The sequence below is a fragment of the Corvus brachyrhynchos genome, unplaced genomic scaffold (genome assembly GCF_000691975.1).
Source record: "Corvus brachyrhynchos isolate BGI_N302 unplaced genomic scaffold, ASM69197v1 scaffold167, whole genome shotgun sequence".
NCBI classification, from domain to species: domain Eukaryota; kingdom Metazoa; phylum Chordata; class Aves; order Passeriformes; family Corvidae; genus Corvus; species Corvus brachyrhynchos.
Genome location: NW_008239547.1, coordinates 3,831,991 through 3,853,259, shown reverse-complemented (window position 1 = coordinate 3,853,259; position 21,269 = coordinate 3,831,991). Strand labels below are relative to the sequence as shown.

General features: G+C 38.0%; 1 protein-coding gene across 6 annotated transcripts in view; it reads left to right on the top strand.

Annotated features, from left to right (window-relative positions):
• Window positions 1-21,269, top strand: part of MPP7 (membrane palmitoylated protein 7) — a 155,355-nt gene that overhangs the window by 79,398 nt on the left and 54,688 nt on the right. For all 6 annotated transcript variants that reach the window (XM_008639261.2, XM_017741475.1, XM_017741474.1 and 3 more), the window contains 2 exons: window positions 9,948-10,025; window positions 14,945-15,025. In XM_008639261.2, the coding sequence (XP_008637483.1) occupies window positions 9,948-10,025; window positions 14,945-15,025 (159 nt within the window). The remainder of the gene's footprint in view (window positions 1-9,947; window positions 10,026-14,944; window positions 15,026-21,269) is intronic.

Sequence of the window (21,269 nt, the reverse complement as noted above, 5' to 3'; positions counted from 1 at the left end):
GGGCCCGGCCCGAGCAGGTCCTGTCCCGGACCTGGCAGGGCCTGGCCTGGGCCCAGCCCAGTTACCTGTTCCCTGGCTGGAAGCGAGAGAGAGAGCTTCCCAGGGTTTCTCCATTCTTAAATGTGGACCACAGAGGTGGTCAAAATTCTAAGTGGCTTTAAAAATTGTCAATATTCAATCTAGCCAGTTGATAGGTTCTGCCAGGTCATAGAGGAAGCTGTAAGCACCTCTTTGCAGGAAAATCTGGAGCTATGCTTGCTAGCTGACCCATGACACTTGTAAGTCTGCAGTGTCAGGTTGAATAAGACTCTGAGCAACTTGATCTAGTGATTGGTACCCCTGCCCATGCCAAAGACTGTAGACTAAATGATTGTCGAGGTTTGACACTGGCTAAAAAAGCCAGGCACCCACAAAAAATCATTCAATCATTCTCTCCTGCTATAGCTGAGTAGAGAAGGGGGAAAAAAAGAAGGGCTCAATGAGTTGAGATAACGTTAGAAGAAAAACACTCTCAGGGCAAAACAGGTTCAAAACTTAAACGGTATAAAGTGAGTTTATTATTAATAGAATTAAAATAGGGTAATGAGAACTAAAATAAACCTTTAGAACACTTCTATTTCTTCCCAGCCCCTCCCTCTTTCCCACTGACAGCACAAGGAGACAAGGTACGAGGGTTTTGGTCAGTTTGTCACTTCTAATTTTTCTTCTGTTCATTAAGGGAAAGAAGGGTCTTTCTTCTGTTGTACTGTAGGGTCCCCCCGCAGGAGACAGTTCTCTGTGAAGTTCTCTTCTCCAGCTTGGTTCTCTTCTCAAGAGCAGCAGCCCTGCCCAATCTGCTGCAAACGTGAATCCTTCTCACAGGCAAAACCAGGCTTCCCGAACCCGAAACTGCTGCCTACGAGTCACTTGTCCATGTGAGTGCAGGTTTTTATAGCGTCTTTTGGCATCCACTCGCTCTGTCGGACAAGTGGACCTCTGCATCTCTTGTGGACCCAGTGAGCTGCAAGGGGACAGCTTACTTAACTATAGTCTTTTACCACAGTTTGCAGAAGAAACTTTCAGCTGCAGCACTTGGAGCACTTCTTCTCTCTCACTCTTTACTGACCTCAATGCAGTCATGTTGGTTCTCCTCACATGTCCTCACTTTTTCCTTTTCTCTGACTCAGAAGAAAATTGTTGTCCGAAGTAATTATTGTTCTCAAGTTCTATCAATTGAAAAGTTCTTACAAAGTCTTCCAGCACTGAAAAGGTTGATCTCATCTGGGCTCCGCACCAAGGACTTGCTTGCCATATTTCCACTACTGGCCACGTTGCCCCACCAGCCAGTATGGGCATTGCCAGCCGCTGCACTGGCTGCAAGGCCCTGGCCGCATGGCCCCACCACTCCACACCGGCCGCTCCTGGCGCCAGCCGTGTGCCTGCCTCTGGCTCTGGGAAGGCCCTGGCCGCGGCGCCTCCCCACCCCTTGGAAGAAATGAGGAAGTGCGCTCCTTTTTCTCCCTTCTTAAATGTGTCATCACAGAGGCGTTACCAACTTCTCTAGCTGGGCCAGCAACATGTCCATAGTCAGAGCCTTCAGAGATTGGCTCTGCTGGACATAGTAGAAACTTCCAGGAGTTTTTCACACAGCCACCTCTTTGGCTACCTCTGCCTCCACCAAAAAAACCAAGCTGTTTTAAACTAACACAGTGGTCTTTAAAGGTCAAACCATTCTATGGTTCTGTGCTTGGAGTTTGGTTTGCATTCTTGTAACATGACTGCAGAAATTTTGGTAACTTCAGAGCCCTTTGGTCCTGATATGCATATTTAATTGTTGGCTCTATTCAAATAATGGACTCAAGTATACATATGACACATAAAAAGAGTGTTGGAGGTTTCTTTTGTTCATGTCTTTTGCTATAGCACAAAATTGAACTAGTATTTTTTGCAACTTCAGGACCTTGGTAACAGGCTTCTTTTCCTGTAATACCTCTAATGTTCCTTGCAGTGTTAACATGAGTGGGTTTAATCTTCAATGGATATAATGTTTTAAGATGACAAATTAACAAAATCCCATCAAGTTTAGTCTTAGGCCTCATTTTTGAAACTGTACTAAAATGTCCAGTTATAACCCTTGTCCACTCCTCAAAAAGTCAACCCTTGTCAGCTCCTCAAACACCCTTTAGCAGCAGATGAGGTAAGGCTCCAGCTAAGGAGCTTGGGTTTCTATCCAAGAATTTAGATGCCCTTTTGGTAATTTCGTTGCTCTAGGTTGTTGGGAGGGGAAGAAACAAGTGCTGCAGAAGGAGTCACCACTGATGCCTTAGGATTTTAGCTTTTATATTTTTCATATCCTGTAATGCTTTAGTGTGTAACTCTAAAACTCCATATAGCCTGTTGGCTACTGTTCTCCCATTTTGGTTACACAAAACATATCCTCTCTAGGCCTGAAACTCAAGGACACCTTACTTTCTCAGGCCCTGAATTATGTAAACAAAAGTGGGTTAAGGGGGAAACAAACTTGGGGTAATGACTTCATTACCTGAAATTGTAATTGAAGGATTGACTCCTGATATGCAAATGGACCAAGCTTACGAAAGTATGAAAACCTGTGACCCGGTCGTCCATTTTGGGTGTAGCCCCTGAGGACTTTGACTGCCCAAAGTGTACCTTGAATGCCCTTCAATAAATATAACCACTTTTATTATCGTGATTTTGTCTAGCCTCTGTTTTTAGGGAGCCCCATAAGGCATCACCACCACCAGCTGACCAATGCCCATCCAGTCTCCAAACAATAGCTGCTTTGGAAAAACATGACATTATATAGTGTGAAATATCCCTCTGGTCAGTTGGGGTCAGCTGTCCCAGCTGTGTCCCCACCAGACTCTTGGCCACCTCCAGCCTACTCCCTGCAGGGCACAGAGCAAGAGCAGAGGTGGCCTTGATACTGCACAAGCGCTGTCCAACAATAGCTAAAGCCTTGCTCTGTCATCAGCACGGTTTTGGTCACTGATCTACAGCACAGCACTATACAGGCTGCTGTAGTCCCAGCCAAGCCCATTGCAACAGTTTATACCAGACAGTCTGAAGGTGTTCTCATTTATTAGTGGTTTCATGCTATACTGATAAAGAAACTTTCAATTGTTTATTGTAGTGCAAGTTTTTAGTTCTTTCATTAGGGTTATCTGATGTTCTGAGTTTCTTCTAGCTATTAACTTTTAGCTGTTCAGGCAGAAATATTTCCACACCATTAGCCTGCTTTTGAATTGTTAGGAAATTCATGCTTCTGCTTTTTGGAAAAAAGGCTTAAAGGAGAATTGCTCATCTGTTGTGCTGAAACTTTTTGCTGTGGCAAATTGGGCTAGAATTGAAATCCCTGAATATCTGTTTTTAAGCCTTCAGAGGCTTGCTTTGATTCTTGTAACATTCTCTCAGAGGCCTTTCTGCACTGTGCAATCACTTATTTTATATTTGAGGCAGTTTAATGTTACTATGGGGATTGAAATGCTCTTTGCAAACTTCGAGTAGTTAGCTATGATTTATTCATTTCTGTTTTGTTTGTGTTTTCTAAAATACATACTGCTAATTTCTTAGCCATATTCTATGTCTCTAACTGCAATTCAATTGGTATGACTAGAATGTGATTTAAAGGCTGTATGTATTCTAAGTTTTCCTACACCTTGTGTTCATCATGCCACAGTACTGCAGAGTTGTTCGTGTATTTAAGTTCCTTAGTGTACCAAAGCTGCAATGATAAGGACTATAGGAAGGTTTGGGAACAAATGTGTAGTTTTGCATTCAGTCTGTATTTTTGTCCTGTGTAAATGGGCTTACAGACCACCACTGAGTGATGAAGATAAATCAAAGAGTTGGCTAATTTTTCTGTTACTTTCTTGTGATACAGGAGGGTTCTGGAAGGAGAAAGGAAAGGAATTAAACAATCTTTTAATTAAAATTCTACATCAAGCAAAATATTCATTCTCTTTCAGCAGAGATGATGCTATGCAATTATCATTTCTGAATGGTTTTAATAGTTATTTTCATTTGTTTCTTTGTAGCCCATCATTTCTTTTTTTCCTTCTAGGTTATTTGTTTTACCTTGACTCAAAATTGTTGGTAAATTTAGACAGTGAACTCGAGTGTCTAAATCCCAGCGTAAAGGTCATATTAGTGATCGAATGAAAACCCTAGTTCTTGTCTTGAAATCTCCCTGTATAAATGTTGAAACTATTCACAAATATGTCTTTTATGGTCATGAGTGCCTTGGAATGGTTTCTCTTGCTTCAGATATTCCAGATGCCGAACACAAATTGCAGATTAAGCCAAAATTAGCACTTACTTCTCCCTCAACAGTTTTTCTTTTGCTTTCTTTTTCCATTCTCTTAATCTGTTGTGGCTTCTTAATGTATAGATGCTTCTCTTTGTAGTAGCACCACTTTGTAGTGGTGCCACTAGTGGAGTGAAATAATTTTTTGCAAATGTACATGAACCTGAAGCTTTGGTGGATAGGTAACAGCTTCTCTGTGTACAAGAGTCTTCCATTATGCATCCATGTAAGTGACTAAGCCCATAAATAAATACAGAAGCTGCATGGCTTTTGTCAGTGCTTTGATATCAGACGCTCTCGCTGTCAATATGTGATGAAAAATATAATGAAGAGAGCAGTTAGAGGAGATGTTCTTCCAATTGTTATGGACTTTCTACAACAGTATACTCAATGCCTGTCTTCTAGACACATCTTGGTGCTTTGTGTGGGTGTTTATATTGGCATTCCAGTTCAGATCACTAGTGCGTTTTTTAAAGCAATTTCCCATCTTTTCAAGTTCTGCTGCTTTGGTTTACATCAGCAGTCCAGTATATGAGATGGGTTCCTTTCTGCTGAAATTAAACAAGCAGATAGCTGCTAATGGGTATTCAGCAGGCCAGACTAGGATAGTCCAGAGAAAAACCCGGGAAATGTATATGATGTGGTGCTTAGGTCCTTAGTGCCAATTCTTCTGTTGCATTAAACAAAGGTAATTTGCATTTTTTCATGTATGCACATAATAAAACAAATTTTGCAGGTACCTTATCTTTATGCTGAGTGATATCTCATCCCATAAAATAAAACCCAAGTAAGGGAATGTTTATATAACTCATAAGAGGGTATAAGCTTCTGATGTTTCTCAAAAGGTGAAGCACTCTGGTCCAGAATTGCTGTCTGCCCCAGAATGATGGTCAGTGCAAAATAATCACAAGATCCTCTTCAGCACCTCCTGTCAGGAAGGTATCATTACCATAAAAAAAGCTCGTATCCAGAGGTGTTGACATCTTTGAGTAGTTGGTGACACCTCAGTGTGGTCGGACAGAACATTTTCACGCTGTGTGTGACAGTTCTTGTCTTTTATGTGCTGCTATGGCTCACTGATGGCCAGGGGTTTTTGGGTTACAAGTGTTTGCATATAGTATTCTTACATACACTTACTCTTTACCTATGCCAGCTGTTCTCTCAAAAAGACTAAGTTTGTCTTCTGTTAACTCTTTGGCACCTTTGGCACATGCTTGTCCCACTCCCCTGTTTTATTTCTATCATATTATATTAGAACTGTACATAGAAATTAAGAAATCTAAAAGGAGAAATTAAGCTTATTTTGTAGGAGTCTTTGCTTAAGATTTTTATTTTTCTGATTTAGAAAGCTCCTCTTGCGTTTTGAAATAGTCAAGGCTGAGGACACTGCTCTGCTCTATTATAGAAAGCTTAATTCAGTCTCTCTGGGAAAATCCAGAAACAATTTTTCTTGCTTACAAGTGTGCCAAAAATTGTATAAATTTGCAAATGATTATTTTTCCCTCTTGGGGCATAACTTCAGAGTAGATTGTCAGTTTTTGCAGAACTTCATAATTCTTCTTACTCTACAGTGAAAAGAATAGGTAGTCATAAAAAAAAAAAAAAAGCCCCACAACTTAGTCATCTGTTCAGCAGAACAGCTTTTAATGTTTTATTTACAATATATAATTCTTGCTTTAACAGACTTGGTCTCATCTGTGAAGAGATTTTCAGCACTGAGGCTTTACATGTAAATGTCAGAAGAACTTAAAACAGATGTACTGTATTTCCTATTTTTAAGCATGATACAGTCCTATATTTTCCATACGTTGTATAAGTTTCTAGTAGAGAGAAGGCGATGGTATTAAAGTTACTGGACATCCGGTATTGTCGCACGATGTAAGCTAAAGTTGCCTTTTGTATTAAATAGAATTCTTTAGATTGAAGCTCAAAAAAATGGATGCAAATATGATAGATCTTATCTTGAGTAGGTGAATGCTCTCGCTTCTACTTTTGAATACACTCTCTCAAAGTGTTCCAGGGTGGTTTTAATTTCTGTTACAGTTTAATTTCATTGAGTGAAGTTTGTAAAGGGGCGAAGTATTTGCACCACCTTGTCCTGTTTTGCTTTTCATTTCTGTGTTTGGCTACTTCACATTATTCATGTTCACCAATGTAGTCGCTTAATCTAGGTATTCAAATTTCAAATTCTACTTGTATAAGAATTGAAATTTGGAAATGCGGTGCTAGGCATGCATGTATTAGCATGATTTAAAAATTTCATGTTTGAGAAAATAATTAACTGAAAGATAGCATGTGGAGAGGTTGCCAAAGCATATGGCGGTGTGCGCAGTAGCTTTTTAAAGGTGTTTGTCATAAATGCAGTCATTCATCACCCTGAATTCTGGTAAGTTCAAAGGCCACCAGGTGAGCTCGCAAATGTGCTCTGTCATCCTTGAAAGACAACAGAGGTGACCTAGTGCCCAGTGAGTAGGAAAAGGCAAGTGCTGTGCTCGTCTTCAAAAAAGGCCTAAAAATACAACATGAAGAACTAGAGGTCAGTCAGCAGTACTGTGATCTGTGGGGGAAATTATAGAACCAACCACCTTGGAACACATTTTTGGACACAAGGAGGGAAGGACTTGCCTGGAAATGCGTTTTTGCTTCACTGAAATGTTTGCTTTATCAGTGGAGTTGCACTAGATATCCTGTCTTACTGCATTCAGGAAGCTATTATATAGAAGTGCGGCATACATTATGGATACATTAGTTATCCAGGAGTTAGAGGTGTGAGGTAACTGTTTTTATGATGCATGTGGTAATTTTACACTAATGTGAAAGGTAATCCCCGTATTGCACATTGATTGCATCTTTGTGCACAGACTGGTGGTTTTTAATTTCCGTAGGTATATCCTTTAAATTACAAAGATGTAAAAGACAGATGTTGTCATCTAATGATCTGATTTAAAAAATAGATTTAACTAATAAGGCGAACTACTATCAAATAAAATCAGATATTTGGGGGAAAAACCCCACTGTGTATTGCACCTCAAGTGGAAGTGCGCTGAGGTTGCAGTGTCTGTTACCATAGACCATGGAATGTTTATCCCTAGAGTCACTCATTGTGCTAGTAAATTAATAAATTTTTCCACCTGATGTAGCAAAAGCCAGTATCTAGAACTGTCTAGTAGCAGTTAAATTTTCCTGCTTACTTGTTTAGCTTCTGGTTTTTTTTGGGTTAGGCAGTTACTCTCTACAACTCCGTAATCAAATAAAACCTTAATGATTGTCCTTAAATGCTTAACTGGAGTACCATATCCACTCTTAGGAAAACAAAAATTTGTTTTCAGTCATTTCTAGCTATAGACAGAGCCAATAACTAGTTTAAGTTACACTGTGCCACCTCTTGAAAACCTACTTTTTGTTGCATGAATTTACACTTGTATAACATTTTTCTCAAAGATGGTTTAAACAAGACTGTGTCCACATCTTTTTGTTTGGTTGACTTTTTCCTTTTTCCTTTTTTTAATTTCAGTGGTAAAGTTGCCCAGGATAAAACCAGCTTCATCGGCAGTGGCACTTCTTTTTTCTTTGAGAAACTAGGTGGTAGCATAGGCAACTGCTTCTGACCGCAGAGCTGACGGAAGCTCAATCTGGGTAAAATCAAGATGTTGCTGAAACAATCAAAAAATGATGGATTTGAGACTTTGTGATTTACTGTGCCTTTTAGTTATTCAAGTTCACAGTCTAAGTAAATCACAAATTTCTGCCAAAGTTGGGGAGCTGCAACTCCTTGTTTTGTTTAGTTTCTCTGCTTTGTGAGCTAGAAATATGAAGTTGTCCAGTCACTTACAGTTTTGTGAAATCCAGTATGAATTAGTCTAAGTAATTGCTGAGTAAACAATGCCTACATAAGTAATGTAAAATTCAGATTCATATTCTGGAGACAGTAGTGCTTTGCATGTAGTTTCCAGATGAGAACAAATTATTTTGCAACTTAGAAATCAAGTGACTGTAGTGCTTTCATGCTTCACCATGACATGTCAGAACTTCAGCAACTCCTTTAACCAATGACATACTGAAATAATCTTATTAAGATTGCAGAAATGATGAAGGAATCAATCAAGACTGAGACCTTGCTATGCCATAACGTATTAACATGCTCTTTACTTCAAACAACATATAATCTAAATGAGGAAAAACAGATGTGGACTTAGGGTTATGAAGCACAGCAGAAGACAGGAAAAAGGGCAGGCACAAGTGTCACTGACACGGCATTATCTTGTTATGGATGTAGTTGTGAAAGTACAGTTTAAATTAAAAAGAATGGGCTTAAAGAATGAGCTTTAAATTAAAGAGTGAGGGAGTCCTAGACAGTGAGAGGAGTGAGTGCTGCTGCGGGAGAAGTAAGCAGAGAAAAGCAAGTGTGGAAGAAGGGGAAAGGTTGGAGGGAACACTTGGTGCAAAATGAAGATGATCTGGTGAACTCTGAGTGTTTTCAGTGTGTGAAGAGTGGTTTGGTTGCTCTTTAAATCTATCCCTGTTGCCTGGCATCTGTCCCGCTACTCCCTCAGCAGCGTGCTGGGGAGTGTTAGGGTTTCATTGGGGATCCTGTTTCCCAAGGACATGAGGGAGTCCCCAGCCAAGTTCTGCACCCCACATCCTCTGCCAGACCTTGTTTACCCCTCCTTGCTGAGCACAGAAGTCCTCGATTTAGCTCCTTCTGCAACTCCTCCAACCATCTGGAGTTCATGCCTCCTTCAGAGCAGTAGAACTAAAGCATGAAATCTGTGAATGTGGTATATTTGCATTAGTTCCGACTACTGTTGTCTTTTTTTTTTAGATTTTAATTAATATTTGTATATGCATGTATCTTCAGGAAAATAATGTAAATGAAGTTAAATGTTTAATATAGTCCTTTATGCTATTCTGAAATAGCTTTAAAGAAACTTGTTAGAAGTCTTAAAATACTTTGGGTCTTAAAAAGCATTCATACTGGAAAAAATCTAAATTTTGAAAGGCATAACTTGTGGAGGAGGGAACAGGGTGGTGTTTAAATGATGGTGTATCCTTTCCGTTTTTGAAAAAACCAAAGCACAGTGCATCTTTAATGTTGATAATTCCTCATTAAAAACCTTAACTTGCTGAAGAACTGCCTTTCTTTCAGATGTGTCAGAATTCATATTAGCACTATTTTGCCCTTGTTTCTGAATTATTTTAATGACAGCAGCCGCTCCATCAAGTTGTCTGTCAAGATGTGGGTGGCAAGCTATTATTTCACTTCATAAATCATAATTTACAGGGGGTTTTATATCCCTCTTGGGGATAAACACTTTATGCTTTGTGTTTTCAGCAGCAATATAAAATGTAATTGATACTTGAAGCAATATGTTAGAAATATGGACAGAGAAAGCCAGGAGAGAAAAATCACAAATGTTTAGTTTTTCTGTGGGTTGGTCTGCATACTGAGCATTTTTTCCATCTGATTTCATATTCTTAGCACTTCAACAGAGGATGATGATGAATTGCATTTACATGATTGCTGCCTGTAGGTTACTATAAGGATGTTTAGTTACAGTCAGTCAACAGACTCAACAGGGTTGTTTTGTACCATTTCTCATGCTGCTAAATAAACTTACCACTTTGTACTATTGTCTTCCAGATTCATGAAAAACTGCATTATTATGAAAAACAGAACCCGGTGCCCATACTCCATGGTGCAGCAGCCTTGGCAGATGATGTAAGTGTCCCCTGCTGAGATCAGTGGTACCAAGTCTCCCAAAAAACTGTCTGCAAGCAGAACTCTTCACAGTGCAAACATACGAATGTAATCCTCTGAGCTGAACTCATAAGAAGCTGCAAAGGTGTCCAAAGGTTCTGTCATCACTGGGCTTGTTGCTGATACTTGATTTTTATTCACTTGCATGTTATAAAAGCATTGCATCTAGATATCTTCTTGTTCTGCTTTAGTAACCAAGCAATAAAAATTACAGGTTGGAACTCTACTGGGAGGGGAAAAGCTGTCAACTATTACTGTTTTGAGAAAGTCACAGACAAGAGGAATGCTTTGGAAATATAAAGACAAATGAGATATCAGCACTGCTGACAGAACATGAGAAACGACAAATAATATTACAGAAATGAAGCATATGAAATGCCTAGGATGGAGGCTTGTTAAAAAAAAATCAAAACTATTTAAGAAGAAGTACAGTAGTGATTTATTGATATTGGAGCTTTCCAAATTGCCTTCATAACCAAAAACTAAATTGTAAAAGTGGTCAGCATTGATGGAGTAGTTAATTTCCTGTTACTATAATTTTTATTTTCAAGGAAAAGAATCCAACCTGCCATTTCTTGCTATTTGGTTAATTCTAGGATTCAGATGAATTGTGAACACACCTGTATAAACTATGACTGAACCCGAGGTAGGCCAGAATAGAGAAATGTTTAATAAACTGTGGTTTAGGTGAAATCCAGAAATCTTTGTTGCAATTGATGATGTCAGGTTGCGTTTTGGAAAAGGCAATATGTATTTGGGTCCATTTAAAATACAGCATGTTTGAAACTTCACATGCTTTATAGATGTTTTAAAATCCTAACTATCTGTTTATATAATTAATAGATTTTGTTTTTTAAATATAACAAATGATTCAGTGTCGTGAATTGAGATTTGGTAGCATTTTAACAAAAAATTCAATTAAACTTATTTGAAGACTATTGAAAAAAGGATACATGGTAATTTAATCATGTTTCAGTAGGAAGAGAGTTATATCCTGTAACATACCAACTATAATAATACATTAGCCTTGACATCAGGCATATATTAGTAATATTTTTTTAACCTTCACATAGCTTTGAATAATGTTGATAGTAATTTTGAAAATTAGAAAGCTGGTTGAAATTCTCTTCATTAAGTTCTTGCTGACATATTAATAATCCTTGATAATATTTGTGTTATGGATCTCTGGGCTAAAATTCTCAATAAAAATAATTTCTTATTTTTGGATGCAAAACTTAGTGTTTGATACTTTCAGAAATGCTGAGCAATCTCATTCTTTGTTCAGACCCATTTAAAATGTATAGTTTTGGAAATCCCCAAATTAAAGTACTCTGTCACTCCTCAGTTGAGACAGGTTGGGGCTTTTAACCCTATGAATGTATTATTATGTACATATGGTAGTATTTTTAACTGTACATGTTGGGACATGATTGTCTCTAGACATCTACTTACTTTATATGTACACCTTCTTTTTAATAGATACTGTTTCTGGTTCTTCATTAATTATGTGTAGCTGAACTGCCAGTTTTTTGGGCACTGTCCCATAGGGTAAGGATGTCCTTTGGTGGCTGAAGTCAGGCTAGCACACTGCAGAATTTTCTATGTTTCGATAGCTATCAGCAAGTTTTGAGGAAGCAAATTTACATGCAGTGGGCTTTGTAACTCCAAAACTCATGAAGTTTCAGGATTAAAGTACTATTTGTTTTCTGGCATGTTTGTCTGACTGGTTGTAAACTTCAAGGATTTAAGAGCATGTTGATGTTATAAAACACACTTTCATTTCAATAGGCTTTAAATTAATGTTTTCTCTTCCTACTGATAGTAACTGTTCTGTAGTTAAAGAAGGAGATATTAGCAAGTAGATATTTCCTGCTTGATTTAAAACGCAAATCTGAGGTGCTGCTATCATAAATAAAACTGTTTAAGGACTGTGTTTTTATTTTTGTGTTATTTTTTAAAGCATGTTTAGAAGTAACTATTGTGGCAAGGCTTTTCTAAACATTTTCATATTCCTGGCTGCCATACCTTCTCTCCCCTCTCTCCCAAGGACTTTCAGGCTGAATTTCCCATCAGACATTCTGTTTGCCTCTTATTTTGAAGCAGCAGTGTCCGACATAAGGCTCAATGATTTCATTCAAATTATCTAAATATCTATCCTGGTTCCAGCCAGGACAGGGTTAATTTTTTTCTCTAGTTGGGAGAGGGCATGGTTAGGACATGGAGGTTATTCCATACCACCTCATGCCATTTCAGAGAGTTCATGAAAGGGACTCTCTTCCCGGAAGAAAGGGTTTGTTCCAATCGACAAAAGGGGGTGGAAGAAGCCATCCAGTATTGTCTATTATCAGGGAGTTTTTCCATATGAATAATTTCTTTTTTTTGCACCTTTTATTATTAATATTGTTACTCTTACTTATTTAGTAATAGCATATACATATAGTATAGTACATTTTCTTATCACTGTTTCCAGTAAATTGTTCTTACTTCATCCTGTGATCTTTGCCTTTTGTGCCTCCAGTTGGAGGGGGAAGGGAAAGTGGTGCGTGGTTTTAGTGGGAGTACTAAATTGGAGAATACCATTCCTAAACCACGACAATATCACTGGCAGGATAGGTATATACAGCAAGTAAGGCCTCTAGGTTGTTAGAGAGACTGTTCTGGCAGAAGAAGTTTCAGAACTTCCTCCAGAAGCTTTAAAGACCAGTCCCTGGTGCTCCCCATCTTGCCAGCCTCACTCCACATCCAATCCTCTTCCTTGCTTTTCTTCCCCTCTCTGTAGTGGCAGCTTTTCATAAAGAGCTTGTTGAAATGTTATGGTTCCCTCAAGAGATCATAGAGGAGGTTTTCAGACAGTTTTCCTGCAGTCTTTAGCATAGGAGGAGATCTCATGGTGTCAGTGTGTCCAGAGTATGCCATGTACTGCTTCTGGTAGCTGTTTCAAATCTCAGCCCTTTAACAACAACAACCACAAATCCAGTCTAAAACAGCTGAGGTGATATCTGTTTGCTAATCTGAAAACACGACTTTGTCTTTCAATCTTTGTTTTCCTTCTCTTCTATCACAAGGTATTAAATGTGCCTAAAACTTTCATGAAAATATTTGGAAAATAGTATAAGTCACATGAAGACAAGTTTTAAATTATTTTATCTCTGAAAAATACTTTCTAAATTATAAGATTAAATTTCTGTTAAAGCAGTAATGAAGTATGTTTTCTCACTATTCTAAACCTTATGTATGTGCATTTGCATTTGCACCACCAAAGCAAATGCCAGTTCTGCTGGAGTTGATACTTGTGCACAGTTCATCTGAGAGAAAAATGCTGAAATGGTCATTCTGCTGAGAGGTTTCTTGTCTTCATCAGTGAAACACGAATTAATATATTGACTTTATTCTCCAGTGATGAGCAGTATAGTCTAAAGAATTAAAAGAGAATCAAGGGTAACCCATGTCATATACCTGCTGTCATTCCTATCACAGAATATTTTCAGCTTTGCAGGGCTTTTCCTTAAAACATGCAGACTCAGTTGCAGTCAGATTACCTCAATATTTGGCTTTGTGTCTAAAAATATTTCATTCTGACCTTTCCTACAGAGATTGTTTTTTAATCTTTTGGTATTAAGACACAAATATTGTTAATATTAGCACCAAGGTACTTGCTGGATGTTTTTAGCTATGAATTATGGTTCAAAGTCTGTAGGATAGTAGGTGATGAATTTTTGTTACTCTGTTTAATTTGAAGGTTAAAAGAAAAAAAGGTATTGAGACCATGTCTGATGTCTGTAATGACTTCTTCAAATAGATTTGTCTATTATATATAATTATGCAAAATATACATCTATCCATTTATCTTGAAAATGTATACAAAAATGAAAGTACAAATTTGAAATTAGGTTAGACAAATAAAATTACTTGCTGCAAATAGCCAATCTTTCTTTGAGACATTTTTATTATACTGATTTAATGCAAAGAAAACAAGTGATTACCTGAAATCACGTTTTGCATTATAAGCCATGTAGCTTCTGAATTTTAAGCCAAAGTTCAGTGTTGTGAAATGTATTTTAGCTTTTCCTTCTTCTGGAAAAATAGTTTGAGTCTAAAATCCTGTAGTAAAATATGCCTCTTGAGTCCAAATTAGTTGAGAATGGCATGATAAGAAAAACCCAAGATGTGAGCCAAATAGCTGTGGGATTAAAAATGAAACTGCTCCTCTATTGTTCAGCAAGCCACGATTTTGTAGTGTAACCAAACATAAATTACTGATCTTGTTGCTAGTACATAGTTTGTGCATTTTACAGGCTTGAATTGCTGATGACCTGTTATAAATTACATTATGATTAACCCGCTTCACATTTAACAAGCTCCTTCCAGTGTATGTGTAAACATAATAAAAGGTTCAGATTGCTTGCACTGTAGGGGCACTTTGCTTTCTTATCCCAGTCCTAAACAGCACAGCTACTGTGGGGTTTTGGAAGCAGTGTGGATTTCACCACCTCATTCGAAACTGTTTTTTATAGACAGTGTCAAAGTTTGATCCAGTCATTTTTACAAGCAGTTCTTTGTCTGCACGCAAAGGACCATTCACTTAAATGAAGTGCTGGGATTTGCCCCCTTTGCTATAAATCAGAATGTGATCTGCCTGCACCCTTGCCAGAAATGATTACTTGTGTTAAACTGAGCCAAAAGGCCTGGCTTAAATCTGGTCCACTGAGGGCCAGAAGCAGAAGCGTGGTGATTGATGGTGTTTTCCTTCATGCTGGCTTCTGTTTGAACATGCTGGAAAGCAATAACCTTGAACAAGATAGATTCTGGATTGTCACTGATGCGCTGGGTAAAACAACGCTTTGCTAATGGTCTTTGTGTTGATTCCATCTCCCACCTAGCTGGCTGAGGAGCTGCAGAGAAAACCACTGAGCAGTGAGATTAGAGAGCTGTTGAAACTCCTTGCAAAACCCAATCTCAAGGTGAGGATGAGTTGCACCTGCAAAGTGCCTTCTGCGTGGGTGTGTGCATCTGCTTCCTTGGGCTGGGTGTGGGTTTGTCTGCTTTAACAAGTACTGTGTAAGAACATATGTAGTGTTAATCAGAAATACCTGTGATGAAGAAACACATTTAATGTTGCCTATAAATTATTATGCTGTTACTCATACTTATAAAGGGAATCACTTATTCACAAGGGATATTTAATAATAATAACAATAATAATAATAATAATAATAATAATAATAATAATTTTTTTATTTTGCTATCTTTTAATGCATGTACTTCATAAATTTGTTACAACCGTGCTCTTCCTAAAAGATTGTCAGTCATATTGATTTAACTGCATCATGCATAAGGAGTGCAACCTGGTACTTGGGACAAAATTCATGATGGAAAACGTTTTTAAAAACATTTAATTTTGAAAACTTTCTGTAAAACTCCTGGGGTTGTCTGTGGTGTTTTTGAGGAACTTGGTACCTTTTGTCTGACAGAAGACTATGGAACCATTGAACCATTGAGGTGGGTGGAGGTTGTCTGGTTCAACGTGCTGCTCAAAGCAGGGTCAACACTGAGTTCAGAGCAGGTTGTTCAGGGCTTTGTCCCATTAGGTCTTGGAAATAAATGCCTGGGAACAGACATTCTACAAATACTCTGTGTGGCCTCTTCCAATTCCTAATCACCCTCCTGAAGGTGGATTCCTAAGTGAAAATGCTTTCCTTACATCCAGTCAGAACCTCCCGTGTGTATCATTGTTGATGCACGGGAGCATATTGTTTTTCCATTGTTAAAAGAAAGAAGACCTTAGTGCCTTAGATGCATATTGCAGTGGTAATTAAATGCAGCAGTTGATAAGTTGAAAACTGCAGAGTGGAAAGGAGTAGTTGCTCTTTTGTCTTACGTGTAAAACACTGATCACAAAACCTGAGAAACTGTGGTATCTTCAAAGTGCTATAAGATTTTAAAGATAATTACACCTGCTTTTTGAAGATTTTTGCACTGTTTTTTTTCCCATAGTTTGTAAAGTGACAAGCTGTTTTTCTTTGAAGGGGTAAGTAATGCCAATGGCATATTAGAAGAGGAATTGTTGGGGCATGAAATTGCAGAGATCCTAAGCTTTGCTGTAGGTATTTCCTTAGTGACTGTCCATGTGTGCTTCATACTTCTGAAGTTTTGGTGGGTTGAGTCTGAAAACAGCTCATGTGCCACAACTGCATCTCTCCCTCTCCTTTTCTTGCTTTCTCTCACTTATTCCCTCACACACTCACTCTCGCTGTCTGTTCCTTGGTAGCAGTGAAAGGCAATGTGATAATCTTAGTGGGATTTCAGGGAAAGAAGTGCCTTCCCCTCAGAGTGGTTAATGTGACTGAACAACTGCAGTAACTTAGCAAATGTCTTTCTTGGCTGCAGGGGGAGATGGCCAGCTGCAGGGTACCAAGCCCTTTGCATGGCCAGACTGCCTAATCCTGCACAAGGTGTATGTTTCCCTGCCCTGCAGGAGCCTTGCAGGTGTTTGTGTGAGGTAGGGGTAAGAACTGACAGTATGCAAGGTACTTTTGTTTGTCTATTATCTTCTCCCTCACCATGTCATGGCAAATGTGCCTCAGAGAGATGGTAAATTATCACTGCTCCCTCCTCCATCATGTTGACCAGGTGACTGTACTGCATTCAGTCAGAGGTTGTATTTGAAATTCTTCTGTTGATCTCCCCTGCTCTCTCTTGGACAGAAAAGGAAAGGAAGGCCGTTTCTGGGACTCGGTACTTCCAGTTTCTCCTCACAAATTACCTAGTCTCTTCAGTTGTATCTGAGTTTATGCCATACATTGTGTAAGTTTTTCTAGCCCTTTGCTATTAGGTTTATGGCTTGAGAGGGTTTCTTTGTTTTGTTCTAGATTCCTGGGACAAAATGATGGCCAGAACAGCTCTTTTTCACACACCTGAAATTACTTGGGATAATTGATCTCTTTTTTCCAGTGATGTTCCATAGACTTTATCTAAAAACATATAGGCTTAATTTGGGATTTACTTAAGGAGCATTACTTTGCAGGGGAAGCTTTCCTCTCCTGACCAGATTTATAACTGCAGTGTTAGCTGGAGCCAGGAGAGCTTCCACTTTCTTACAGCTCTGCTCTAAGTTTATGGCATGGTGAAGGATGGTTAGGATTAGTTTATTGCACTACCTCCCTGCCTCCACAAGTCTGATGGTGTAAGGGGACAGGTCTAGCAAGCTGTTCATAACTTGCAGGTTTGGTTAGCAGGCAAAAAAAGGCTGGGAGAGGTTTCTAATCATGCCTGATTAGATAAATATTTCTGTATTTTAATTCTGTATTACAAAATTCTTTTGTTGAATTTATTTCTGAGTGTTTGCATCTGATGAGTAAAACTGACTAATTGTGGTGCTTGTCATTTTCATCCACAGAGAAGTTTTCTAAAGAAGAAAGTAGTTTCTCTGAGGCAGTTACATTTATCAGACCTGAGGTTTTCAAAATGTCCTAAAAGTAATTCTAAGGTTTTGTCAGGTGCATTTCCTTTTGAAAAGAAAAATAAATTGGGCATTTCTAGTCTTGTAAAAACTGCATGAAGTATCCAGTTACAGCATGGGGGTTTTTTCCCTGCTGTCAAATGTGGCATCACTTACCGTAATTAAATGAGCTAATAAATGGTTGTGGTTTATCTTTTCTGATTAAAACAGAACTCTGGAAGTAAAACAGAGCACGTAGCTCTGGGAAATCAAGTGAATTTGTTTAACTGTGTGTTAGACATTTCATTTGTGTTCTGGATTTTAAATATAATTGTGGAGCCCTGTGGACACAGGCCAGCCACACTTATTATTTTTAATTTCTATTACCAAATAAGGACTTAGAGTTTGCATTCTTTAATCTTGCTTTACCTTGTTAAAGATATCAAGAAATAGAACAGTATTTCCATACCCTAGAACCTGAATGCAGTTGAATACTGTATTTTTATTTTTAAGCAGACCAGAAATTAGCTCTTTGAAGTAGAATTATAGAATAACCTGAGTTGAAATGGACCCATAAGGATCATCAAAGTCCAACCCTGGCCCTGCACAGGACAGCCAAAGAATCACACCATGAGCCTGACAGCATTGACCAAATATATCCAACTGTCAGGCTTGGTGCTGTGACCACTTCCATGGGGAGCCTGTTCCAGTGCCCAGCCACCCTCTGGTATCCAACCTGAACCTCCCCTGACACACCTTCAGTCCATTCCCTTGGATCCTGTCACAGGTCACCACATGTGTCTGTCCCTCTTCATCCCCTCATGAAGAAGATGTTGACTGCAGTGAGGTCTCTCCTCAGTCTCCTCCAGGCTGAACAGACCAAGTGACCTCATCCACTCCTCATATGGCTTCACCTCCAGACCTTTCACCAGACAGAAACTGCACTTTAAGATATCTAAAATACATTTGCGGAGAGCAGGGCAGGCAGACCCAAGCCTGATCTGCTGGCATTTCAAATCACCCAAAACTTTCTCACTTAGGTCCAAACACCATTCTGACCAGAGCTACGCAGCACTGCCCATAGGCTGGCCTGACCATAACTATATATATCTATATCTATAGCTATAAGTTTTGTATCTTCAATTTATACATTTTATTGCAATTTAATAAAACCAACCAAACAAAATGCCCAAGCACCTTACACACAAACACAACAATGTAAGTTTCAATACATTTAGTTTCATTTTAACTTTAACATGTTAAACTCTTAAGCTGTTTTTTAACATGAAAACTGAAATATATAGTTGGGGAATACATGAGGAAAAAGTATTTCTGATTTAAGAGAAGACACTCCTGTGAGTGCTTTTGTACAAAATATGAATAGCATAAAGAAATAAGTATTCTCACATTTAGTCAGTTGTTTATAATTTGGCAAAACTAAAGGAATTTATGTGACAGCAAAAAAGAACATCTTTAAATAGGAGAGTTGTACAGAATTTTGAAAATAATGACAAAAATTTAAAAAATTATGATGCATCACCAGTGCAACTAAGAGACATGTCTTTATAGATATTTGGGTTTTTTATGAATCGGGAAGTACTGCTGTTGAGAGCACTAAACATGTTTTGTTTTGGTTTTTTTTATTAGTATCTTGTCTAGAGACAAAATACTTTTCATTGTTATGCAATTGTGTAAATTGGAACATATAATTGGAAGACTAAGATTCAAGATGCTAATACAAAATACACCTAAAAGGGAATTTAATTTTAGCTATTTAATGAATATGTCACAATCAAGTTAGAAAAATGGTCTTATCTGTTAGTAGGGATGAAAAAGGGAAGAGGAAAAGCAGTCACTAGAGTAACTCTGTCAGTAACAGGGCAGAACTCCAGTGGGGGACACTGTAAGAAAGGAGATGTACAAATGACAGATGATCAAGCTAAGAATGAAAGACTTTAAAGCTTCCAAATTCTCTTCCACATTTCATTAAAAACTGTCTTAAATAATTAGGTTTCAGTTCCTTTTCTAACAAGCTGGAAAAAACTGTGTTCTTTTTGGGATGGTGCCATGACAGAGGAGCATAATTGTTATTTCTTTTTAAAATTATTTGAAAAACTGGAACAAATAACTATAAGAATTAACATTTTAGGCACTTAATTTATTGCTGTGCCTGTAAATAAAAAAGACTGTTAAAGAATGAACCATCTTTTAGTCCACTGAATGATGTTATCCCAATTATACTAATTTTGAGACAGGCTTGGTATATATTATTCAGATCTAAATAACTTTTAACTTTGGGTTTATAACAGCATTATAACGTTTGTGGTCATTACATACCAAAATAAGCAATTTGCCATTGAAGTTAATCTCTATTAGGGTAAATTAAGTGTGTTTTAAATTATGTCAAATATGTCATCTGTGGTCATTGGTGTAATGTGCAGAACAATAATTATTTCAAAAGCTAATGCCACTGTGCTTAAACTATTCTGAAGAATGTTTATACCTTTATGACCCAGAGGAAATGAAGCTGTTCCAGTGGTGGTTCTGCCTGTTTCAGTGGAGTTTATCTTCTGTTTATGTGTGCTGGAAGGTTTGCCAGCTGCTGATCTGAAACATAAACCAGGTACCTAAACAAGGGCACCAGGCAGGACTGTGAATGAGTTCCGTGCCTCATGGTGCACCAGAATGTAAAGTATTTGGGTCACTTTGGGGCACTGTACCTGTAGCCATAGAGGGAGCAAGTGGTGGACATGCAGTATTTTTCTTGTCTTCTCTTTTATTACCATAGAATGAACAGAATTTTGGAAGTAACTTTAAGATAACTTGCAGAGTGAAGGAAAAACTGCTCTTGTATGATTGCGAATGTTACTGTTCATACAAAATACAGATTCTTTGTTTTAAGTTCGGGGGTGGGGGGTTTAATTTCTTTCAAATGGCAAAGGTGCATACACCAGCAAATTGCAAGTAGGATTTATGCTTGCTGTTTTATTTGCAATTCATTTGTGGTACACTTGACTTTCAGTTTCACAAAATAATTTACATTTGTAAATATTTTCATCTAATTTCGTGTCTTTGGCTTTCCTTCAGAATAGAACCATGAGTTAAACAAAATTAAAGCTGCAGATAATGAAGCTAGTGCACTTTGTTCTTCATGTACATGCTTCATATATTTGATTAGGTTTCTTTGAAAGAAGAAGTAATGCTTCTTTGAGCATGAAGCATACCTTTAATGTTGTCCTGTCCTGTTCTGGTTTTCTTGTATTTACTGGGAGTTTGTAAATTCTACCCTTTATTTCATAAACAACTGCTGATACCATCATCCCTGTCATCTGAGGCTTACTGGGTTTGCATAGTAGCCTAGTAGACTATGTTCAGATCAAAGTGCAGCTTGTTCTGTTAAGAAACCAAACATTATAAGCCTTTATCAGCAGAGCCTTCTAAAGCTGCCTTACAGTCACTGGTGAAAATTGATATAAATTAATGTCCAGGAGACTGCTGGCTTTTTTCTACCAGAACTTTAACATACAAAGAACTGAAAGAAAATACTGTGCTATAATAATATAAAAAAAAATCCGTTTTTGCTTTGAAAAGTTCATGAAGCATTTCATGTACCATGTAATTAAAAAAAAATAAAGTTAATCTAAACTTTGTCTTCTTTCCAACATTTCCTTTGTAATTAGACCTGCTGAAGATTTTCCGTCAGGGCTTTTTCACTGAGCTGTGTGTTTTCTGCAAAGTCAACATTTTCCACTGGAAATGGTTGGGAT